This window comes from Hibiscus syriacus, unplaced genomic scaffold (assembly GCF_006381635.1).
Source record: "Hibiscus syriacus cultivar Baekdansim isolate YM2019G1 unplaced genomic scaffold, ASM638163v2 tig00010533_pilon, whole genome shotgun sequence".
In the NCBI taxonomy this organism is placed as follows: Eukaryota; Viridiplantae; Streptophyta; class Magnoliopsida; order Malvales; family Malvaceae; genus Hibiscus; species Hibiscus syriacus.
The window spans coordinates 235,738-248,925 of record NW_024062223.1 but is presented as its reverse complement, the minus strand read 5'-3'; the positions used below and the strand labels follow the sequence as shown (position 1 = coordinate 248,925).

Genomic DNA, 13,188 nt, shown 5'->3' with positions numbered 1-13,188 from the left:
AAAATATTTAAACCAAATGCCAAAACAGTGACTAAAACAAAAGATGCATAAATCTGAGGGCCAAATTCGAACATCAGCTAAAATCCCACAACACATGCAAATAAGGACTAAAACGAACATTATACAAAATAAGCAACCAAAAATTTAAACACTTAGAAAATAGAATACTAATCATATAGGATTAAAATGAAACACGAAATAAATAAAGAACCCAAAATAGAAATATGAAATTTCATTAAGGATCAAATTACAAACGTTACAAAGCTAAAGGAATTTAAACTGTAATTATCCCAAGAAAATAACAAAACACGGAAGAAGTTATGAGGACCCATACTGTCATTATCCCCTTTTAACCCAGCGTTCGACCCTCCCTTGTCTCAGAACGACGTCGTTTGACGTCTGAGATATACCCTTTAAGGGTTATTTTGAAACCCTATAATCATTTTAATGCTTCCCATTTTCCTTAGCCGTTTGGCTATTCCTTCCCCCTCTCTTCTTCCTCGTTTCTCCTTACGAGAACCACGCGGCTCCCCGGCCACCGTAAGCCGGTGGCCACGGGGAGCAACACAACCTATATCACTCTACTTCCTCTCCCAGACCTCAATCAACAAAAAAAACAAACGAAAACCCACCCCAAGGAAAACTAGATCTAGGAAAAGAGAGGTTGTTTTACCTTCGGTAGTGGCTCCTGTTCACTCCGGCGACGATACAACGCTCGGATCTCTCTCCAAAGGTAAGATGCCTCTCCTTTTTTTTTGTTTTCTGTTTCGAATCTCTCTTTGTATTTTTCTTTTTTCTCTCCTTTTTTTTTTAATGTTCTCTGTTTTTTTTTATATCCCCGACCGTTCTCCATTTTCTCTTCTTTTCTCTTTTATGTTTGCTTACCTCTGGATTTCTGGTGAGATGATGATGATATCTAGGAAAAATAGGGGATGGGTCTCACTGACTTGGTGGGATAGAAATCCCGAATATTTAGGGATTTATTGGTATTTAAATTTGGAATTTAGATTTTGTGAGATTTGAACTGTATATAATATATTTTCTTGATTGGTTTTGCTGTAGATGACAATAGTGCAACAGTTGGGGTCAGACCGGAACAGTGATGGTGGCGGCACTGAGGCAGAGAAGGGTCACACGGCGGCTGGAAGTCCAAACAGAAGCGGCGGCTGAGTAGGGGATTAGGGTTTGAAACCCTAATATGTTTTAGGGTTTGAAACTCTAATCTGATGGGTTGGTTCAGTCTAGGTTGTTGGGCTCCGGGATTGGGCCTTTGTAATCTGAATTGGGCTTCTAAGCCTGCAAAAGTGTAATATTTGTAAATTAATAATAATAATAGTAATAATAATAATATAACGATAATAATAATATATATAAAAAACCCGGACAAAAACGGGTGTCTACAGATTCAATCAAGTCTTTCAAGGGCTATGGTAAATTAGACGAGGCCGAAGAGCGAGCTTTCAAGCAAAAGACACGAAGGCGTCTCATCATCCTCGACGAGCTTGCTAAGTTGTCTCAATATGCCAAGAAGTTACAAGCTGAAACCGATTATGCCCAGGTGAAACATGATTTAGATATATGCAAAACCATGTTTAATGACGCGTTGGATCGATTCTATGACTCGACAACTTCCTTAGAAGTCGGGGATGAAGAGTCGATATTGTCGGATTCCAAGATCAATGACTTGAAGACTCAGCTAAGCACAACGATAACTGATCAAGAAACATGCTTATACACCCTGGAGGAACTGAACACTACAAAGCATTTCAACGCCACACTTGTCCAAGAACTCAGAGCCACCATGCAGAACTCAAGTGAATTTGCCAGCAACAGTTTGTCGACTGATTTCAATATTCCAATTCACCGTAGGTTGCTTGGGTTTGTATCGTCAGAGTTTCCAGCTTGGATTCATTCCACTGAAAAGAGACTGTTGCAGGAATCCAAGCATACACCGAATGTAATTGTTGCTCAAGATGGTTCCGGTCATTTCAAGATGATTAACGAGGCGGTGAAATTGATCGGAAAGAAAAACGAATCTAGATTTGTGATATATACGAAGGAAGTGAGAAAATAGATGGACGATGCAATCACTTGAGCAAAGGAAAATCCAATGTCTGAGCCTTCAAATCTGATAGAGATGAAGGAGCAAATCACGTGGGTTATGTGGCAATGCCCCACACACCAATTATCTGCCAAATGAAGTTATGATTTCCAAAGGAATATCACGTGGGTGGTGTTTTAAAAAGAAAATAAAGTGGAAGATTTCATCATGGGTGCTTGTTAAGAACTTGGCTTTGTCTCATACTTTCCTTTAGTTTTAGTTTATGGCTCAATAATGCAAATTAATTCGGTTCAGTCCCTAATTTTAGTGATTAATTATTATAGTAACCCCACAAGTATTCTATTATACTAATTGGGTTTCCAAATTATTATTTCAATTCTAATAAGCTATCTTTATGGCGAGGAAAATTATTTGGATACGAGTTAGTAATTTTGATGGTCTGGATTGAGAGGAAAATATTAGAAGTTGAATCAAAGATCGAGGACTTTCGAATGGAATTTAAATGGTCGACCAGTATGGCACAGAAAATCGAGGTAATACTTTATTACCTCTTTATGCTTTATGGAACATGTGTTGATATTGGTAAATGCATGAATAAGATAATGTTGGTCACTTTTGTGGACTTGAATAGTTTATTCACTCGATATGAATGTGGTAAAAATTCTGTAACTGAATACGGATCGAATGACTAATATAAGAGATTGAGGAATTGTTAGAATTAAATTACAAGTTTGTGATTAGTGATAAAGAAATCAGCCCTGGATTTGTAACTTATATTTTATATCATCAAAGGTTAAATGTTAAAGGTACTTGGATGGGAAATTATGAGAATACTCTGGTAGAGTAAAATTACGAAAATACCCTTATGTTGTAGGATGACAAAAATTGTCCCTGGAAGTTGGTTAATAACTATGAAAAGATGTATTGATCCGCTAAAAAATTAAGTTTTGCTTAGGAAATGCGGATAACCGGTTTTTAACCCCAAGAAGGTTTTGGGCAAGAATCTAGAAGTCTGTTAAGGAATCATTTCAAGATCAGAGAATGTTCGGGAAAATAATTAGCCATATGATCTCTAAATTATAATTATTTTCGTTAAGAGTTAATATCAAAATTATATGGTTAAGAAATTATGAAAATGCCTTTGAGAGGTAAAAATAGTCAGAGTTGAGCCTGAATGAGAAAGTACTTTGAGGATTCATTTTTAACTCAATAAATTACTGATTTACTTGTTGAGATCCTATTTTTATATGGAAAATTTCTGATAATTTGTTAGTAACATCTGAGAAGGTATTTAACTCGAAATCTTCGAGTTATAAGTAAATACCTGAAGAATAAATTATCGAGGGTGCTCTTCTGTCAGAATTATTCGTGTAGAATAGAATAGATGATAAGTCTGAATTAAATAATAAGACCGGACGGAAAGAACTGATTAAAATACGTGGGATATGTAAAATGATCAAAATACCCTTGTAATGGAAATGACTCAAGAATATCACCAAGTTTAGGAATGAATACATATCCTCAAGCTTTAAAATGAATGGAATTAAACTGAGCATCAAAATGACCAAAATACCCTTATGACCTAGAATAAGTAAATGTCTTGGATTAATTAAGAAATCCAAATAAACATGGATGTTGTGCTACCAGTAAAAGTTATGGAACACAGCTTAAGTGATCAACCAACGTTAGTGCTATATCATTACCTGAATGATATAGGTACCACTTGAATGTTTGTTCGTCTTCTCAAATTTGGATCGATGATAATTCTTGAAGTACTTGGCTCAGCTAAACTCTAGAGTGCATACAGTACTAATAAGTGGGTATTCGTGTGACAAATCAATCACGAATACCAGAATGACTTTAATATATGACTAAATTGAACTGAAAGGAAGTACAACATGTATTTGAAATTCAGAAACGTCTGAATTATTCTAGAAAACTCTAAAGTAACCGGGATAGACTTGATTACTAAACGAACTAAGTAACCTCAATGACTGAGAATTAATTAGGTGATTGGATTACTTTGGAAACACTGTTGAAATTACATGATGAATTGTCCTTATGGGTTATGAACAATGAATCAAGTGCGTCTGTATTTCCTGATATTGTTGAAACATGGAAATGAAATAAAGACAGTTGGGAGATCTATTCAGCGATGATTATGGGGATGATCTATGAATATGCATTATGGTATTAAAGAGTGAATACACTGGAAGGATAATGAATTGACTTGTTGACATGCATCAGTTTGAGAGTTGTGTAACTCGAGTTGTTTGATAATACGGTCAATAGTCATAGATTGTAAATGACTTGAATCTTTGATTCTTTATTTTCATCTAAAATCACTTCGGTCATGTTTGAAAACGCAAGTAACGCATAAGGAAAAGATTCTGAATACCTCATTTGGTTCAATTGGACTGAAACCCTATGAATTCAAAGTATATTCCTGAATACCTCTGATTGTTTGGGTAATGGAATCACTCGCAGTAAATCTGAATTTATAATTATTATGTATAAAGGTTCCTGAACGTTTTCCTGATGCACATAGAAACTTAGTGGAATTCTAAAGTATCAATCTGAAATGTCTGATTAGATCGGTTAGAAATCGATTCTCTTCAATAAGATCTTATTACTGGAATCCGATCAAATTGCACAAGTTCATGTTATCCATATTGATAACTACAAAATACATCTGAAAAATATTTGGATTCTCTAGTGTGTTCCTTATATTTTGAAAAATTGTTTTAACATGTGGTACACTGAAATCTATGGTTAGTGTTTTATGGATACACCGACTTAACGGTGATGGCTTATGGATTTGTATCATTGTATAAACTGTATCTTGGAGATACAGATTTGTAAAGTACAACTCTGATCAAGCTGGAAAATTTTTGTAGACCTAATGTGACTCTTAGGTAGGCTCTGCGGCCCTGAGATCATTCTCGGGTAGGCCCTGCGGCCCTAAGATGTGTTCTTAGGTAGGCCCCACGGCCCCGAAATCTATCTTGGGTAGACTCTCAGGCCCTAAGATGTTCCCTTAGGTTAACTCTTTGTAAGATGGTTTAAAATACGAGTTTAAAAAGCTCCACTACAGTGTGGTTTATGGGATTTTACTAAACTATTATTTGATTAGTGTACCTATTATGATTTTATCGTACTGATGGAACACACTAGATATCTTTTTCGACCTCATGAAAACTTGATTGGATGAAAGGTTTCTTATAAACTGAGATTCATGGATTCTACTCGATGAACTACTAATGGAACCCTAGATTATTCCGCAACTGGTATACGTTTGATTCAATAAGGAAATTGTGGCTTCCCATTTATCTGCATGTCATGTAGCATCATCTGGTAGTTTTGTATTACTGAGCTTTCCGAAGCTCACTCTATTACTCATCTTTTCAGGCTAAAAGAATTGTACGAGTACAGCTATCAACATCAGTAAGGGAGTTCTTTCGGCGTTGCTTGCAGAGTATGGTACATGTGATTAGGGGGTATGTGGATTGTATTTTGTTTTATATTTGAGTTTGAAAAACCTATTTTATTTCTGAATAATAATAAATCATTTATGATTTTACATGTTTTAAGAAAATTTTTAAATTTTCCGTTATTTTTACAATAGGTCGCTCCGATGGCCCTAATGTAACACTCCAGATCGGGCTATCCGCATCGGTCTGAGGGGTTACACTCCTCCCTTTCCTCGAGCACGATTGCATTTTGACTGCAGCAAGAAATCAAATATGAACAAATAAATCCTTTTGGCTGCCAACCAACAAGTAATGGAATCCATAAATGTATAATAAACACACACAGACACATATGATTTATGAACAGCCAAAGAAACTATAGAATTGACATAGGATAAGGTACTCATATATTTCATAGATGTTTCGAAGACAAACACAACCAAGGGTTCAATCATGTCATTAAACTATCATGCACAATCAGCTAAGAAAAGACTCAACAATGGATGAATAGGACATAAACCACTTGGGAAAGGGAAATTTTAGATCTAGAAACCAATAACTGCTGCAAATGTTATAGTTCATTACAACTCGTTGTCTCTAGAACTAAAAGTAACGAAGAGGTTCATATAGCTCAAGCTTTTAACATTATACCACAGATCTCGACTTTTAAAGCACAAATCTTGAAAACCACTTACTCTTTTACTTTTCCGATCACCCAATGTGTTATTGCCCATTGAGTTATGCGTTGCTTTTCTCAGCTTCAATATTTCTTCTACACTAATTAAGCCCACATGCAAACCATAGAATCTATGGATAATATGATATCAATAAAATGACACAGGATTCCAATGCTATTCCAACGTCTCCTGGTTGGGAACTTCAATGGGGATCTGGATCTTCCACATCAGTTATTATAAAAATCTATGGTTAATGGCATGCGATCATAAAAGCTAAAACTACAGTCTAAAGGATTCCTGATTTTTTTTATTATCAAAGCCAATGGACTTCATGGATTCCTAACATAAATCGAACACTGGAAACTTCAACCATTAATGAGAGAGATCATAAATCTGGATTTCATAGCAAACGCAAATGAAACAAACAATAGTCTAATTCACGCAATAGTTAAAGCCATGGCAGATCAAAAAACACGAAAGGATCCTTGAGAAATTTGTTGGATTGAATGGGCCTGTGCACTCGAATAAACAAAATAAAACTGGATTTGCTGTGTAAAACATCTTGATATCTAATATGTTTTCTCTTCACAGTAGTTTATATCAAATAGTGAGGTGTTATTTTGACAGGTTCTAATGAATTTAACAATTGACAACCCTCTTGGCTGTCAAAAATTTGCTGCCTCTGGGGCCATAGAGACCTTGTCTACATTGATTGCAAGCCACTTCCCTTCCTTCTGCTCATATTTTCCCCGCACCAGGAAAATGGAAGAGGCTTCTCTTGGTTCATATCTTGATGTCCGGAGTGCGTACCTCTTACTGATCCGGAGTTGGATTTTCTCGTAGTCATACTCGGTCTGCTTGTAAACTTAGTGGAGAAGGATGACCAGAACAGGTTAGTTTTACCTTCCTAGTATTTAGTGCAGTGCCTTACAAAAAGGGCTAGAAGTCTTTTCCTTTTCCTTTCGGTACTCAGCCACCGGCACGTAACGATTACATGCCAAATTTCTATGCATATCACAGCTTGCAGCAGCTACTGTTTCTTTACCAAATTCAAATGGGTCAAGAGAGGGGAGTTGAATGGCTGTAATTCCATTGCTATGTTCCATCTTTCTCGCAAACCTAGTATTAGAGTATCTAGAATACACGATTGTATTCTAGAATATGCAATATGTGCATATGCTCCTAATATGAGCATTGTGTGTGTGAGTGAGCTGTTAAAGTTTGTTATGTATGTTGGAGTCTGTTTTGAATCTGTTATAGAGGTAGAGTAAACTTGAAGGCACATCTATTATATAAGCTGGTGTAATGCAGAGTATTAGTTGACTATCAATAAAAAGCTTCATTCGGTCATCTCCTCCATGGCAACATTCTCACATGGTATCATTCGCCAAACGTCCTGGCATCATTTTTTTTCTTCCGTTGTTTCCATTCTTCATTCTGTCATTGTTTATTGAACGAGATGAGAGTCTCGCTCACTGCTATGCCTTCCGCTATCATCGTTGCGGTGTTCGGATATTCTGTCATCGCTGTTATGTTAAGTCATCTACGCCTAGTACTTCCTCTGATGTACCTTTATGAGGTTCTTCTACATTCTTCCTTGGTCTGGTTTCCATTCGTTATAGCTAGCAATATTGGAGTCGTGGAGATGTTTTTTCGGTATAATATTTTGGCTCTCGTTGGCGGTGCGCCGACTAGAGTTATGATCTGGGATGACCACCAGAATCGATGCATAGGGGAGCTTTCGTTTCGTTCTGAAGTGAGATCAGTTCAACTCCGGAGAAATTGAATCGTAATCGTTTTGGAACAAAAGATATTCGTCTATAATTTTGCTAATTTGAAGGTTTTGCACCAGATTGAGATTATCGCGAAACCAAAGGGACTCTGCACTGCCTCTCAGGGGTCCGGGTCCTTGGTTTTGGTTTGTCCTGGATTACAGAAGGGACAAGTTAGAGTTGAGCATTTGCTGCTCGTAAGTTGTTTGACAAAATGTCTGAATGAGTTTTTATGTGTGCTAATGGATTTGTTTCAGGAGTTAATTTATGTAAATATGTTTGAATCGAATTCTGCGACTCTTGTTAGTGTTCTTTCTGCCTGTGCACACTTAAAGGATCTCCAGGTTGAAAAAGTGATCCATGGGTATATTCTTCAGCATTCTTTCTTATATGCAATTACACCGGTGTCAAATGCCCTTGTTAGTTTTTATGTAAAATGCAATGACATAGGAGCCGCATATCAGACATTTCTGATGATTCCTTGGAGAGACTTGGTTTCAAGGAATTCTATTCTTGATGCATTTGTAGAGTGTGGATATGATGCTCAGTTTCAGGGACATTTAAATTGCATGTTGGGGAAAGGATTTAGGCCAGACTTCATCACTGTCTCAGCTATCATACAATTTGTGTCTGCGTTTCTAGTCGAACGGAAGGAAGCATCGGCACTTCCGATTTAAATCGAATGGAAGGAAGCATCGGCACTTCCGATTTAAATCGAACGGAAGGAAGCATCGGCACTTCCGATTCAGATCGAACGGAAAGAAGCATCGCACTTCCGATTCAAGTCGAACGGAAAGAAGCATCGCACTTCCGATTCAACTAGAACAAATGGTTTACTAAATCATTGTCCAAATCTTCATTTGCGCAATTTCAACCCAAAGTGTAGGTTTTCTCATTTGCTCAAGGAGAAGGAAAAGAGTATGGAGAATATTAGAATATCTAGAATACACGTTTGTATTCTAGAATATGCAATGTGTGCATATGCTCCTAATATGAGCATTGTGTGTGTGAGTGAGCTGTTAAAGTTTGTTATGAATGTTGGAGTCTGTTTTGAATCTGTTATAGAGGTAGAGTAAACTTGAAGGCACAACTATTATATAAGTTGGTGTAATGCAGAGTATTAGTTGACTATCAATAAAAAGCTTCATTCGGTCATCTCCTCCATGGCAGCATTCTCACACCTAGGAAAAGATGATGAAGCTGGGGAAGTTCTACCTTGGGTGAGGACTAAATCTATATGATTCAGAAACTGCCTCTATCCCATCATCTTGCTACCCTCTCTTTCCTTGCACTCCTCACGACACGGAAAATTATGTTTTTTTATGCTAGTGGGCTTGAATATTTTATCATGTTTGACATGCCTTAAATCTTCATTCTGTTGGGTATACAGAAAAATGAAGATGCCTTGCTACAAGGAGAGAAAGAAGATGCAGCTTTACTACTTGCGTTTCTTTCTACAGAAAGGTTGGTATATTCTTTTATCTTTCCCAGTACTTTGACACTTCACAACTAAAAACTGTTTTTTTCCTACTTTGTCATTGACAGTAGAGCACTCAAAATGCAATTGTTGATTGTCTCCCAAATCGCAGTTTGTCGATTCTGGTACCTGTGTTGGAGAGATTTGTGGTACGTCTTTTATTTAAAAATACCATCAAATAATGAAAGTTGCAGCAACATTAGCAATAGGTTGGCTCTTCATTTTCTTGAAGTGCTCGCGTCCATGGGGAGACTTGGAAAAAGAATGAACATACCCATGTTCAGTGTTTACATCCGTGTCCGAGTAATAAATTTTAACTACAAGGTTTGTGGCCGTGACCATTTCGGTTTCATTGCTTGATATGCCCTTCAATTGACTTGGAAGTAATTTACTCATTTCGTCCTCTGAATCGTGAAACTATCGGACCGTATTTATGCAATTCCGTAAACATGCTTTCGTTTCTCTTTGTGCAGGCGTTTCGCTTGACATTAAACATGATTTCTCCAGAGACTCGTAAAGCTGTGAGTGAAGTGATCGAATCGTGTAGGATACCATGAGAACTGATGAAACATTTTGTACAGCCTAAGCCCTCCGTTTTAGGTTATTAACAGTTTGTTTTCACACAATGCCGGTGACACCCGTCGACGAGGACGGGAGTGGCCCGGCCAGCAAACTATATCGAAATGAACCACAGATCCCTGTTATAGTACATTGACCCTTCTGTTTGCTTTCTCCCTCACATTGTGAAAATAGTGGAAATAAATTATGTTAAATTAACATGCATGGATTATATTTGAATTTGAATATAATAGAGGGACCAAAAACATAATTTGACTCTTGCATTATTAGTTTGACTAACCATTTGGGTATTACAACGAGCCAAATAACATTACATTTTGTTTAATCAAATTAACATTGTTATTAGAATTTATATTAAAACGCACTTGCAAATTTGCAATGGGTTATATATACTAATTCATTTTCTAAAAATACAATAATTACATTTTTTAATAATTATTCATTAATGATGTGTTTTAATATGATTAATTGATAATGTACGAATATATATATATATATATATATATATATTGTTAAGCGTGAAATATAAATCTATTTTTATAATTTAATTTTAACTGTATTAACAATTTAGATTCATTGTCATGCCATATTTATTTTAAATACACGTTAAATAGTTAACATATAAATGGTAAGATTTTAAATTTAATTCAACAAATCTATTCAAAAAATAATAATTCAACAAATACACGAAATATTGTTTGAAATATATTAAAAGTAATATGAAATTTTAATTGAATTTTCTATATGTAACATGTAGGATAGGATAACAAAGAAAAATCAACAATTTTCCTAGGAAAAAAAAGATTTTTCTCAAATACCAAGCAAGCAATAACAAGTGATTAATTATCAAACTCAATCTTGATGCCATCAATCTTGACATTACCATTAATGGATTTTGGCACCAAAATAACCATAACACTATCATCGTCTTCAGCTCCCAAATCTTCCAACAGATCACTTAACCCTAATCTCAAACATGTCTTCAATTTCTTCCCATGTGTATGCTTGTGTGGGACATTCACAAAACTCCCCGCAAACTCAGTGTTGTCGGGTCCGGTGTTCACTTCATCCTCCACGTTCACATAAACATCGAACTTCTCGAACGAATCTCCCTTCAACTCCACGTCAATCACCAGTATTTCCTCTTCCTCTTCCTTCTCCTTTTTGCTCCTCGATTTCTTCGGCCTTTCCACGTTTACCCTCACGATTTTGTCCAAAACGACCGGGAATGATTCAGTGCCGGAAACGAGCTTTTGTTCATTGATTTCTGCTGCTAATGCGATCCCTGAACCGCCCTTTGATGGCCGCTTCCCGGAAGGCGTTGGCTTTGCCTTCAGCCATGGAATCTCAACATCTTGATAAACGTAACCCAAGCGTCGATGGTCGAGGCAATCTCGGACTTTAACACGGATCAGATCCGCATTCTCGTCGTAGAAGAGAAACGAAGAGTTAAGCCAATCTTGGTCGTTGAAATCTTTTCGATTCCGGTTTCCGATCGTCTTCCAGATACTCCATGTCCGGTCCACGTTCGAGTGATGAGCGTAGAATATAGGATCTCTCGCGGCGGAGTAAAATGTTCCCATGTCTTCACCATTTGGTTGCTTATCATCACCACACCATATATGAACAGGTCCATGTGGCACGTTTTCGACCGAACCTGAACCTCCATACGGCTCGTCGCCGGCTCGAAACGGTCCACCGAGGAAAAGACTAGGCGTTTTGCCATTTGAAACCATTTGCCTATACATGATTCTAAGATTGCTTTGTATTTGTGCTTTGTTTGTTGTTGTTACGTCGTCGCCGTTGAAATCAAGGTCCACCATTGTTGGTGGATAATGCCTTGAGTTTCGTAGCTCATTGTATAAGCTCGAGTTCGGATCCGAATACATACGGGGCATCTGCATACCGGCCGGTGAATCCCAGTTCCAAAACGGCAAGCCGAACGTCGGATCATCGATCAAGTGACCCAAAATTCTCTCGAAAAAGTATAAATAATATCTATGGAAGGGGAAGAAGAGCCATGAATTATGAACTTGGAGCTCAAGATCAGGAAACCCCACTTGATCGTAAGCACCTTCACAATAAGCGCAATGAACATTAGCTTGTTGCATGAAGTTACGTGGATCATCATCCGGTAGAGCTTTCATAAGCTCGATCGCCTTGGAGTATTTCCTCACGTACTCTTCGTCGACTAAATGCGCTGCCGGTCGGACTCGTGACCGTGAATTCGACGACGGCAGTTTAAAGTCAACGATCTTCCGTGAAACCGGCGGGCAACAATCGGTCATTCCAACGCCTTCCGGTACATCCGCACGGCCACATTTTTCGAACTCCGGGGCCGAAACCGGTGCAGCCATTGCGTCTCCGAGGGTAGTTGCTCCATAGTAAAGACCACCGAGGCCAATGAGGACATCTCTTCGATCAAATTTGTCGCCATTAACTGCTTTGCATGAAACTCCATGCTTGGGGTTCCTAATTGTAGAAAGTTGGGATGTTTTTGGAAAGAAGGAAGAGGCGATCGACGTGGGAATGGTGGTTGAGGTGGCGGGCGGTGAAGATTGGAAGAGGGAAGCCATGGCTGTTTGGTGATGGATGTTGAACACAATGCATGGCTTTTTATACACGAATATAGGGCTAGATTACTCCATGGACGGAATCATGATTTGAATATTCGTAGTTGACAAATAGGATCAGATGACCAATGATTCGACAAGAAGTTAGCTAATTGGTAACAAATTGTGCTTTTATTGTGTTGTATCAATTACGGCTGGGAGTTCCCTCGTTCATTTGATTAAACAAGATGTATACGTAATCTGATTGAAGGGCCGATCATCGCCACTCTTATGATTACATTCCAAATAGCTCTAACTCAATCTATAATCTTTTTCAAATCCTCATTTCTTATTTTAATCTGATTCAAAATTTATATTCGATCTCGATCCATTTAACATGTGATGATATTTTATCTATCTTGAATAACATATTCTAATCTATCTACCAAGATTAGAAGATACTCGATTATCTATGTTTCTGTTTTATCCATTTTCGTTTTTATTTAAACAAAAGATATAGTATCGTATCTATTCAACGATAATTCTCAATCCTTTGACATTGGAGACTCACACTCCTAACATCTATGATGTTCGAACTC

The 13,188-nt window shown here is 37.4% G+C and overlaps 2 protein-coding genes and 1 long non-coding RNA gene across 3 annotated transcripts; 1 reads left to right on the top strand and 2 right to left on the bottom strand.

Moving 5' to 3' along the window:
- Nucleotides 1-1,062: 1,062 nt before the first annotated feature.
- On the top strand, nucleotides 1,063-2,074 carry LOC120203960 (pectinesterase 3-like). The gene is made up of 2 exons (XM_039204087.1): nucleotides 1,063-1,147; nucleotides 1,404-2,074. The coding sequence occupies exons 1-2, from the start codon at nucleotides 1,063-1,065 to the stop codon at nucleotides 2,072-2,074; spliced, it is 756 nt and encodes a 251-aa protein (XP_039060018.1).
- Nucleotides 2,075-7,119: 5,045 nt separating this feature from the next.
- Nucleotides 7,120-9,400, bottom strand: LOC120204074. The gene is made up of 2 exons (XR_005523911.1): nucleotides 9,163-9,400; nucleotides 7,120-7,328 (listed from the first exon to the last, which is right to left on the bottom strand). It is a non-coding gene; the product is annotated as an uncharacterized LOC120204074 (long non-coding RNA).
- A 1,440-nt stretch (nucleotides 9,401-10,840) lies between these two features.
- Nucleotides 10,841-12,613, bottom strand: LOC120204071 (polyphenol oxidase, chloroplastic-like). Its single transcript, XM_039204161.1, has one exon. The coding sequence runs from the start codon at nucleotides 12,611-12,613 to the stop codon at nucleotides 10,877-10,879; it is 1,737 nt and encodes a 578-aa protein (XP_039060092.1). The 3' UTR covers nucleotides 10,841-10,876.
- Nucleotides 12,614-13,188: the final 575 nt, after the last annotated feature.

Coding starts and splice junctions, on each gene's coding strand:
- LOC120203960 (XM_039204087.1), top strand. CDS start 1,063: ATGACAATAGTGCAACAGTTGGGGTCAGACCGGAACAGTGATGGTGGC. Junction 1,148..1,403: donor GGGTCACACGGCGGCTGGAA/GTCCAAACAGAA, acceptor GGGTGTCTACAG/ATTCAATCAAGTCTTTCAAG.
- LOC120204071 (XM_039204161.1), bottom strand. CDS start 12,613: ATGGCTTCCCTCTTCCAATCTTCACCGCCCGCCACCTCAACCACCATT.